The following is an 11,131-nucleotide window of genomic DNA, read 5'->3' as shown; positions in this document are numbered from 1 at the left end:
CGTTATTTCCTGCAAGGAAAAAATGGTCTCGAAACATATTCGACATTACGAGTACTTCTGCTCCATGCTTAGATTTGTGAAATTTGTCAAGTTTGGACAAATAAGGTCGGCAAAACATTAGGAACATGATTCAGTTACAATCTGTGCAGTTCCACAACACCTCATAAACAACCGCAAATAAAACATTTAATCGATTCCATATATTTAAACACTTTGCGTGCTAAAGATTTATTTTAATGAAGTAACAACATGCAGTTGATTTACCAATCTGAGACGGGGTCAAACCCTTTTTGGCCAACTTGAAAATCTGCTCTTTGACGTCATCAGAAGTCAGCTTTAGCCACTGGAAGAAAAAAAATAAGATACATACTCAACACACACAAATTACAAGGAATGAAATGGTGACTCGTGATATTTTTATAATTACAATCTGTACTAATTTAAACGATTAAATAAACATGTGGTCCGACATAATGTATCGATGAGTAAATAGGGTAGCAGACTTGTTTGTTGTTCAAAATGTTCCACTTAATTCCTGCTTAGACCAGATACAAATTTCCCCTATGACAATATATTTTTCCAATCAAAAGAAAAATAAATTATTTGACTCATACTGATTTAGGTGCATGATTGCATTTTTTTACGTTACTTTGAGCAGTATCGTGAAATTGCCTTCATTTTTTACGATATACTGTAATTGTAATGTAAGTGCATGAAAGCGTGTGGGACTCACAGTTGGGACACTGCGTCTGTAAGGCAGAGCTGACTGGGACAAGCCCTTTCTGTTGGGAGGAAAATAAAACACATTGCCGTCAAAGCAGTGCAAAAGGACAAATTAGCTCGACTAGCATCGTGGTTGATTTGCTCGCTTATTAAGGTCATTCTAAGGCACAAACTCACAATGTTAACATTTGACATGATTTGTTACATACACTACGTTAAAGAAGAAGTATGCGTGATAACTATGGGGTGTGTGTGCTTTATATGAATCGAACTTTGTTAAGTTGAGCATTTCTGCTCCAAGTAAGCATCGGCCAACTACAGTTAGCAAGAAGCTAACTGACGGACGACACCTCCGTCTACCTTATCCTTTTCAAGCTTTTAGAGCCGTTTTAAAGCCTCCGAGTTGGTCAATTGCCGTTCGTTACAAGCTTATATCAGCTCTTATGTCGTTAGACGCAACGTGTAATCAAGAAAATGCAACTTTAAAGGCGAAAATCGGCGTTTACCCGGGAGCGTGCATGCGACCCATGATGGCGGTAGAGGAAGAGAGGCCGCACACGAGCTAGAAAATGAGGCTTTGCGCTTGCGCCGGATGTGACGCTTGACGCATGGATAACGTCACTTAACGTTATTCGCGTGTACCCATACAGTGCATTACAAAATTTGTTACAATGAAAATTTGTCATTTGTCTCCACTTTGTCGTAAATTAATTTTATTTGGGAAATGTCTGACGAATGTTTGATGTTGCTTTACATTTATTTAGTCATTCGATTATTTCAGTCTTAAAATGAATTGATCGTAGTTACAGTATTTGCGTGACTATTTTGTATGTTTATTGCTATTCTGAGCAACAACGTAAACACTCATTTTCATTTGTTGCACCTCAAAGTTAAAATAATTCAGAATCCACACATGGCTCATAAGCTTTGTTTTTTTATTCATTGGTTTTAGTAATGTATGCACATTGAATGAAATTAGGGAGCGTTACCTAGTGCGATAGATTTGGCTTTCGGTAGGATTTAAGGTATGTGCATCATAGTTATATGTCATTGTATATCGAGAGCAGATTACTAAACCCTTATTTTAAGTGATTAAAAAACAACTAGACACACTGACAGCAAACTAACAAGAGAACGACTAACATTTCTGCAACAAAGTGGGGGAAAAAATCAATTTGGTGTCGGGGGATATTATTTTTCCGACATTTTATCATGCAGGCAAACCAGACACAACTTCCCATTTGTTCCAAAAACAATTTAATTTGCTTTAGGAAAGAGGGGATTACAGTCCACACACTGATCCATTGATGAGGGAGGTTACAAGTTACCAATTAAGAATAAATAACTGGCCATGTTAACACAAATGCTCTCTTTATACAGACACTAATAGAGGGAACCAATATGGGATTATTATTCATTAAAGTCAGTGTCACTTTTTCATAAATGGTCATCATCATCATGATGTGAGCACACTTGCATGAGGAGGAAAACCTTTATTAACATTTATTGCGAGTTTCCTTTTTCCCTTTTTTCTTTCTGTGTGTGGGTAAAAAGTGCTGATCGGGAAAACCCCGGAACATTCCAAATGAACACGTAGGCACTGCAAGTGAAGTCCCAAACTCCCCTAAAAGTGTGCTATCTTGCCATTAATACCAGCTAGTGTGCAATTAGTGGAAGCCCACCATTACCCCAACAAAAAAAACCCAAAAAAAACCACAAATCATTGACATTTCCTGAATACATCTTTGTGAGGTGGTTATCAAAAAAAAAAAAATCTAGCAGTAAAGCCGCATTAAGAGATTGTGAGCCATCGCTAAAGCACCTATTAAAGTGGTTAGATTTTGCTGCTCTGTTTGGCTAAATTTGGCACATTTGGGGGAGGGGGGGATATTGTAGTGCAATACCTGGAATCTTCTATCGAACTACCTCAAAAGCATCTGTGATAAAAACAGCAAACTTGACATTTTCGGGAAGAATCCTATAATTCATTACCCGTAATCTGGTGAGTTTAACAGCCCAATAGTGTCTGCAGTTAAAACGGCAAACTTTGTATTTTCAAGGAGAATCCTGTGGGTTATTCCCTGGCATCTGGTGTGTCAAACTATCCCAAAGTGTCTGCGGTAAAAGCAGCAAACTGTGAACATGTATTAAAAAAAAAAAAAAAAAAACCTTGTTCTTAGTCCTTAAAAAATAAACATGTCTATCTCTATATATATTTATATTTACTCTTGTGAAAGTGAGCAATTTGGTCCTCTAATATCAAAATGTACAAAACATTACAGCTCGTTGTTAAAGTTTAGGAGAGACAAAAAAAGGAAGCATCAATTGTTTTGTCACAGAAACAATCCAGGTGGCGTTGTTTTTCTTTCTTTTTCTTAGAAGTAGGGCACAGCAGCGAGCTTGTACCACTTGACCGTCTCCTTGCCCAGGTCAAAGTCTTTGAGGCGCAGCGTGATACCGCCCAGGAAGTAGTTCTCACGTAGGGACTCGGCACTCAGCACGCTGAGTTGCAGTTCGCGCAGGCCCAACGTCTCCTTGCTGTAGCCGCTGTACACCAGCTGAGGAGCAAAGTATGTCTTTCATTACATCTTCGTCAAGTCTAATCGGGTTAAGATAGATTCTTCTTCTTTAGATTCTTTCTAACCATCTCGTTGAAGGTCGGGTTCCTGGTTTTCCTTGAGATCTTGGTCTTCCGCTTGGAGGTCTTGTGCGGATCAGGGAGCAGATACGTCTTCACGTACGGGTTGGGATCAGCCCCCTCTGCAGACACCTGAAATTGATCGCGGCGGATATGGTGTGAGCAGAGAAAGAACATGTTCAAGTAGCATGTTGGATGTTGTGATTCTTTACCAGATCTCTGATATGCATGACCATGATGAAGAGGGTGCTGTTCCTGTACGAGATGGAAAGTTTGACTTCGCCTTCCACGCGGCCCGACGTTGGACTCAACGGGGGGTCTGCAACAGTCCCAACGCAAAAGTGTAAGTTGAAGTATCTCAAAGACAAAGAATACATTGCTGAGCCTATGGGAACCATATTGCTAACCAAAACAGCAGCACTGCGCTAAGCACATCTTTCAGATGAATTCAGGTGTGTAGCGTTCTCACAGATCGCAGTATTAAATAAAGACAATCCGAAATTTGTACAAATAATTTAAATATTCTTAATCTGAATAAAGAAATACCATCCGCATCTGCTTACCAGGAGCTCTTTGGGTCGCATCCAAACCTTCCGTCTTGTCATCCCGCGCCACTGGATGAAAGAAGGTGTAGATCAAGTCGCACTAGAAGAGAAGAATGTTATACGACAAGACAACGATAATGCTGACGTGCATGCGTGCGAATACCTGTGTGACCTCAGCCGAGCAGCTCATCAGTTTGTGGATGTAGTTGTTCAGCTCCAGCTTCCTCTTGGCGGCCACCTCCTTGATGTGGGTGCGGCCCAGCACCATTCTACTTGGGAAACTGGAGAGAAAAATAAAGTACAAAAAAACCAAACAATCAATACTCTATCAATCGGCAGTGCATATTTCATCCACAGGAGGGAGCTGATTAGCTTTTTACTACCCTCTGTGTTGAGTTCCTCAATATACCATCATTATCGTACACTAAAGAAGTAATAAAAAAAACAAACATCAAGGCTATAAATATTATATGAGCAAATAACACAAAACCTTTTTTCCCGTTACTTTATTTCTCTCAATAATCAAATATATAGCAAGCACTCTGTGTGCCTCTTAAAAATATCCAAGTGAATAGAATGTAAAACGTGGTTTGTGGAGCAATACCTTGGCAGCTTCCAGAGGGGGAAGAGGATAGTGAGTTTGTTGTGGAGCTCCTGAAACTCATCAAAAGTGCGGAAGACAAACTGGGGGTCATTCTGCCCTTCCCTGAGCAACCTCACTACATACGTCTGCAAACGGGGACGAGAGAGAGAGAAGTATAACTAGTTTAATAATTAAACTGTAAGCCAATAAACACACACACAAAACGTACATAGTGCTTGTCAGGGTTGTATCGCTTTTGGAAGGAGAAGATAGAGGCGTGGAGGATTCGGCCCTCCTGCTTCAAGGTGTATGTCTTGGGCGAGAAGGACAGGATGGGCTCGTCGTTAGCCGGCAGACCCGAGAAGCGGAGCTGGGCCAGGTTGTGGATGAAAAAGTTGAACTTGGTGGCCACGCTGCCCAGGCTGGACTCGATCAGTCTGCAGTCATGTTGTGAATTTGTTAACAAAAGGAAAAGCAAATGCATAGTTTTCTTCTTGACCTTACGCAACACAGTGACTGACTACTTAAAATATTTTTTGTATTTGCCCGGGTACTGTGTATGCTCCCATCTAGGGGATTTTCAATTCATGACATAGGCTGCATTTACACAGCCTGGTTCAATGAAGTGAGCCAATTCCAAGAATGGGGCGTTAAAGGCCTTTTAGCCTTAGCATGTCATTGCCAAACCCATTCATTGTGTACGAGCGCTAACATCAATAGATGCCCAGGAAAAGCATCCATGCTACTTCCTGCTAGGCTGATAAGCAGCCACTTCCAAATATGGGCAGGCTATGAACACCAAGAAAAGGCCTTGTGATGTCAAGCTGGTATTGATGGGCTATATCAAATATGCGCTTTTAGGCTGCTCTCACATTGTCATGTATTGATAAATAATAATCTGAAGGTTACAATTATGTGTGCACTTTGTTCCTTGAATTAAATTAAAATGTTTGTCAGGGGTCAACATACCTGGTGAAGAAGATGGTGGCCTCTGCGTCGGTGTTATGCGGCTGCAGCGCGTCATAAACGTACTTCAGGTCCTGAGAGCCGGTCAGCTCTGGAAGCCCCGATGATGTCATCTGACACAGGATGAGATAAACGCACAGTTCAAGATAAAGACATTAACAGCTCAGTTTGTATAATAGTTACCAGGCACAGGAACACGTCTGTCATTTTTAAATGATCAGATTCATTAACCCATAAACATGCAATTAACTGGATTGCTGTTGCAACATCATAACGAGCAGCAGCATTCTGTCGCCATTCTGTGTATTCTATAAATAGACCAGACTGTTCCGGGGCGGTGCACAGGAGGCACGATGACTTATTAGTGAGGCAAACTCTGCTCAAGTCGGGAAATGGCTGAGCAACGTTAAAAATGTAACATCCTGTGAAACATGATGGAGGAAAGTAATCTTTCTGTGTGCGAGTTTAAAGATTTTATACCAACCAGCCATTTTAAGATGAACCGCGATAAATATTAAGAGTCAAATGATTATTGTACTCATTATAATCCCTCAAAGGGAAACTCACACTCTGCTGTATATCACAGAACCAAATCACATACTTGCAGCTAACAGCCAAGTGAAAGAGACACGTAAACCGCGCTGCACCTCATGAGCTGGGGTAGCGGGGGACGCTGCTTTGCTCAAAGGCACCTTGCCATTATGTGTGATTCTAAAGCCCAAGGCCTGACAAATGAGCTACTGTTACCCAATATTTACAAACAAAATCACAACCAGAGTTCGTGTCCACTCTGGAAAGCAGGTAATTAGCGCTGAATTATTCTTTGTTGAGTATGTGTGCCTGTAATAAGCAAGTAAATGTTTACCAGTGATAGCAGGTTGAGGAAAAGGCCAGAGTTCTTGCGAATGAGGTTGTAGGCCTGGCAGCAGAGGTCAACAAATAGCTGGAAGCGACTGGTGGGACGTTCGCCGCCGTTAATGACGTATGCCATGTCAGAGGTCAGCACAAATGGTGCTCGGTCCCTGGCGGCAGGCAAAAACAAACAAAAAAACGAAACAAAAACCCGCATATTCAGCAGACGGAACCAAAATGGCAAGCAAAGTTATCCCTTTACTGTTACCTTTTGAAGCTTCCAAACATCTGGGCGTGGCCTAGGAACTTGCCAAAGTCGATGTGGAACATGTGGCCCGTGGAGCGCAGCATGATGTTGTCATTGTGGCGGTCGCAGATGCCCAGCACGTAGGTGGCCACGCAGCAGCCGGCACAAGAGTAGATGAAGTTTTCGGACGCCTGTGGCGTGGGGAAGAGGATTTGAGCAGGAAATAAATATACAGGAGAGTCAAAACATTAGCTGCGCAACCAGACCATAGTGACAGTGCTTCATCTTTTAAAACATTTTAGTACGTTACAGCCACCCTTATTCCAAAATGTAATACATTTTAAATTTTGTTGTCGTGTTTCTTTTTATTATTTTTTTCAATCCACAGAAGCGTGTAAAGCGCAGCAAAATAGCGGAGTCTGGCACATCACTAAAACATATAGTACACTAGCAAATATACGATGAATTAAGATGTTAATTTATGTAATATCTGCAACCACCCCCCTTTTATTTAACGCAAAAAAATATTTCAAAACAAAACATTTAAAGTTCTATCAACAGTGGTTAAGAATGTTAAAATGCAACTTAAAATGAACAGGTCATTTAAACAGGAAAGAACAAATAAATTGACGTTACTTGAAATGGATTTCCTGACTTGTGCATACCTTCTCATACTCGTCCTCGGCAGGGTTGTACTTGCGTAGCCACTCTGCCAGCGGTTTGTCCTTAAAGGAGCCGGTGACGCCATACTCCACCTGGATCTTTCTCAGGGTGTCAGACGACGGCACCAGCTCCACCATGCCTGCCAACAACACCACCACAACCTTTAATCCTTTGGAAGGTGTTGAAAAGGTATTTTTTTACTGCTGGTGACATGACTTGTAAGTATTTGGTACCTTTGTCCTTGCCCGTGGAGATGCATTTGAAATTCACTATGCGAAGGTCCAGCCCTTCTTGCAACCAGATGCGGTCCATGATGCGGATCATCTGTAGCGCCAACATGTCCTGCCTCAGATCTTCTCCAACCTAACGTGATCACATTTAAATAAGTAAGGAGGGATTTAAATTGCTGATCCAAGTGCTCAATACAGATCTATTTACTGCTCTAGTTCCATAAACATATCAAGTGGCACATCAGACTGACAATACATGAAACAAACAGCATGTGACAACACAAAAGTCAACAATGCAATACACAATACAAATATTCCAAGTTCTATACATTTAAGAGCAAAAACAATTAAAAACAAATTAAAAACATTTGGAATTGTGTCACTTGAGCCATGCAACGTAAAAGGCCTTTTCACACTGCACTTAGTGTGCCGTCGTGGAACCCGTTCACTGTATATGTGCTGCGAAGGCGCGAGAATTGAACGCTGTGTCACGCTGCAATGGTTGGTGGCATTTGCGGTCGTGGCGCTGCGAGTTGAAAGATGATATACTTGAGAGCGGCGCCACTGTGACATCAGAGGGAGTATCCAATCGGAGAGCGGCTGGCGGAGTGATTTCAAAGTGTTAACAGCTATATAAACCAACCAGCTGAAAAAGCTTCCAAGAAAGCACTTAGAAATATGGGCAAGCTTGCATCAAAGCATCGTTCTTGTGCCCTACCCTACCCTACGGTGAACACCAAGAAAAAAACCTGCAGTGTGAAAAGGCCTTCGTGACAAATGATACTGTCATTTCAACTTTAGGCAACCAGGGGGCGCAGTGTTCTGACCACAATAGTAACAAAAAAAACCCAGGGATGTGATATTTTAAACACAGTCTGACATCCAGCATGTTTCTTCAAATGTGTGCACGTTGTACCTTGAACATAACATTGATCTCCTCTCCTAGTGGGTCAGCGTTCACCAGAGCCAGCTTGAGAGGAACAGCATTGGAGTTGAAGAACGAGCAGGCCTGCCCACACAAACAAGTTTGACTTTATTTATTTAACATTCACACAAAATCCCCTCAAAAATATTCCCTCTGCGTGTGCGTGTGTTACTTTGATGTTGAGTTCCTTGGCCACCAGACTGGGGAGGAGAGGAAGTCGGCAGCTACTCCTCTGGAAAAAGTTTTGAACGCTTTCAAGGCCCTCCAGAAGAGCCACCTGAACACACACACACACACACGCACGCACACACACACACGCACGCTTGTGACACTGGCAACAATATGTTTAAACGTGGGCAAAGTATAGCATACTCTATTCCAGCCCAACAAGCATTTATTATCAAGAAACATTCAATATTTAATTATAAATAAATAAAAAGTGATAGTGGTTATTTAAATGTTCTATTGTTATGGTTCATTTATTTTTTATTAATTTCTAATTAATTAGATACCAGTAATTAATTTATTGTACAACAAAATCTTGCTCAAATAAACCCTTATAAAATGTAATTAAATTAAATAATTAATTTATAAATAATTAATTTAACCCTTAAATTATTTGATTAAATATGGTAATTGGTTAATTAATTTACTTTAAATAATGAAAAATGAATAATTATTAATAATAATAAAAAACAAAAACTTACTCCATATATATACATATATTATTTAAGTAAGTAGTTCATTGTAAATAAATTAATACAATTAAATTATGGGAATACCTTATTTTATTACTGAAATTAGGGACTTTATAGACACAAATTAAAAAACAAAAAATTACTCCAACTCTTAATGACCCCGCCCATCTATCCATTTTAAAAAGCAAACATGTCCTTAGCAATAAAACAGCAGAAACTAAAGTCAGGCCCAAACAATTTTATTGTACTGAGTGATTCAATTCCGCATTGTACAACTTAAGTTCCACTGTCTTAACGAAAGGCAAACGGACAAGGCACACTTACCTGTCTTGTGGACCCGCTGGCCTGTCTCACCCTCTCGGCCACGGCTCCGAGGAGTGTGACCAGCTGGGTTTGTTTCTCCAGCTCGGCACGCAGTTTGGTCCCGCACAAGCACAGTAGGGCGCCAAGCACGCGCTCGTAACGCCACCCCCACGCCGCATCCTGCACTGCGTCCTTGAGCAACCTGTCAACATCACGTTTAAGAAGAGACGACACTACTTTAAATCCTCAATAACGTACATGTATACCAAAGTGTGGTATACTGACTATCAGGCCAAATTTTTACTGTATTATTTGCATAATTTCATTGTCTAAAAAAATATTATTTATTGGGGATAAAAATAAAATGTTGGCAAACTATTAGTACAATATAAACATAGTATAATAAATACATTGCACAATTTTTGGCGACGTTTGTTGTAGACAGAATAATGTTAAAGATATCATGAAATGTGAGCTCCCAGTCCCATAGTTACCGTATATATAAAAAAAAAGCATTTTAAGAAAAATAATGTTTGGTATTGGTTTTAATTGGACCGTATTTTTATTAATGGAGTTGTAGTTTTATGAGCTCACCAGTAGAGGTAGTGTGCAATGTTGATGTTGCCGAGTGCCCTGGAAAGCAGCAGCATGACGAGGGCGCTCTTGAGGTGACAATCGAACTTTAAAGCCTGTGAGGGAGGACAATCAAAGAATGTGAGGTGTTAAGTTGTTAACTCAACTCAACTTTATTTATAAAGCACTTTAAAACAAGCATTGCTGTATGTGGAACAAAAACTGGTCATGCAGTAAAGATAAGTAAAACAAGAAAAGAAAACAAATATTTTAAGTAAGTATACAAAAGTACATCAACTTGATATCAATAAGAGGATGCAGGTTGTGTGTCAACAGCCGTACCTGCACCAACTGTGGAAGGTAGTCAGCCAGCTCGTCATCAGTACTCTTCTCAACCCAGCTGACAGCCACCCGCCTCACCTCTGTGTCAGCAAACCTGCGCACACACACATTTGATGACTTCACACAAACACACATACGAGGAACAAATGGGAAAACGGCGCATACTTGGAGTCGAGCAGTTCCAGAGCGGTGACGGGCGGCAGCGTGGGCCAGTGGTGAAGCAATGAGTGGATGTGAGCCATGCTGGCCCAGTCCCAACTGGGGGCACTGGCCAGTACCTTGGGCAAGCTGCTGGGATGATCCCTCCGGCAGTGGAGCCGGTGGTCCCAGAGCATATGGTGGTCAGCTCGCCTTAGCCTGCAGCGGGAGGGAAACATGACAGGGACCATATTACAAGTTTAGCTGCGGTTCTCCTTTTTGGAGAGATTTTAAAACTTGGAATGAGTTAACTGATCCTCCGTGGGCCAATGAATGATTCAAGACTACTGTGATTTCACCATATAATAGCAAGCTACAATGGCCAAGAATAGAGTCTGACATCATTCATTTTGAGGATTTGATGTTACTTTCATGATTACACGATGCACTCGTCTACAGCTGATCTCGCTGTATAAACTATATGCTGCTCTCCAGGGATCAGGCGAGCACCAAAACACAAAGAGGGCAAACACAAAAGCCTTGTGCCCACACGGGCCGGAGACACGAATGAGAAAGAAGCGGTCGCGGTTGGCGAGGGCCCGATAAGAGAGCGCTCTGTGTTCAAGTGCCAGTCGTGGTTTTGGGCGGTGGGGAGGAGATTTGGCTGGGACTGGATCAGTAAGAAAATACAAAACAGGAATGTGT

General features: G+C 41.3%; 2 protein-coding genes across 3 annotated transcripts in view; both read right to left on the bottom strand.

Moving 5' to 3' along the window:
* The window catches only part of rps13 (ribosomal protein S13), a 2,516-nt gene extending 1,185 nt beyond the window's left edge, over nucleotides 1–1,331 (bottom strand). Inside the window, exons 1-3 of the mRNA XM_086073478.1 lie at nucleotides 1,230–1,331; nucleotides 734–782; nucleotides 265–343 (exon numbers count right to left, since the gene is read on the bottom strand). Coding sequence (XP_085929604.1) covers nucleotides 265–343; nucleotides 734–782; nucleotides 1,230–1,252 — 151 coding nt within the window. The 5' untranslated portion in view covers nucleotides 1,253–1,331. The remainder of the gene's footprint in view (nucleotides 1–264; nucleotides 344–733; nucleotides 783–1,229) is intronic.
* Nucleotides 1,332–1,963: 632 nt separating this feature from the next.
* Nucleotides 1,964–11,131, bottom strand: part of pik3c2a (phosphatidylinositol-4-phosphate 3-kinase, catalytic subunit type 2 alpha) — a 31,250-nt gene continuing 22,082 nt past the window's right edge. For both annotated transcript variants that reach the window (XM_086073809.1, XM_086073810.1), the window contains exons 16-33: nucleotides 10,454–10,645; nucleotides 10,289–10,382; nucleotides 9,968–10,062; nucleotides 9,395–9,575; nucleotides 8,545–8,649; nucleotides 8,364–8,456; nucleotides 7,451–7,580; nucleotides 7,220–7,356; nucleotides 6,576–6,745; nucleotides 6,321–6,477; nucleotides 5,459–5,568; nucleotides 4,719–4,926; nucleotides 4,511–4,635; nucleotides 4,070–4,187; nucleotides 3,925–4,006; nucleotides 3,574–3,680; nucleotides 3,368–3,493; nucleotides 1,964–3,281 (exon numbers count right to left, since the gene is read on the bottom strand). In XM_086073809.1, the coding sequence (XP_085929935.1) occupies nucleotides 3,099–3,281; nucleotides 3,368–3,493; nucleotides 3,574–3,680; nucleotides 3,925–4,006; nucleotides 4,070–4,187; nucleotides 4,511–4,635; nucleotides 4,719–4,926; nucleotides 5,459–5,568; nucleotides 6,321–6,477; nucleotides 6,576–6,745; nucleotides 7,220–7,356; nucleotides 7,451–7,580; nucleotides 8,364–8,456; nucleotides 8,545–8,649; nucleotides 9,395–9,575; nucleotides 9,968–10,062; nucleotides 10,289–10,382; nucleotides 10,454–10,645 (2,413 nt within the window). In that variant the 3' untranslated portion in view covers nucleotides 1,964–3,098. The remainder of the gene's footprint in view (nucleotides 3,282–3,367; nucleotides 3,494–3,573; nucleotides 3,681–3,924; nucleotides 4,007–4,069; nucleotides 4,188–4,510; nucleotides 4,636–4,718; nucleotides 4,927–5,458; nucleotides 5,569–6,320; nucleotides 6,478–6,575; nucleotides 6,746–7,219; nucleotides 7,357–7,450; nucleotides 7,581–8,363; nucleotides 8,457–8,544; nucleotides 8,650–9,394; nucleotides 9,576–9,967; nucleotides 10,063–10,288; nucleotides 10,383–10,453; nucleotides 10,646–11,131) is intronic.

This window comes from Leptonotus elevatus, chromosome 4 (assembly GCF_054856555.1).
Source record: "Leptonotus elevatus isolate MCC_2025b chromosome 4, RoL_Lele_1.0, whole genome shotgun sequence".
Classification (NCBI taxonomy): Eukaryota; Metazoa; Chordata; class Actinopteri; order Syngnathiformes; family Syngnathidae; genus Leptonotus; species Leptonotus elevatus.
Note: the sequence above shows the minus strand (reverse complement) of the source record. Positions and strands in the feature narration are given on the sequence as shown.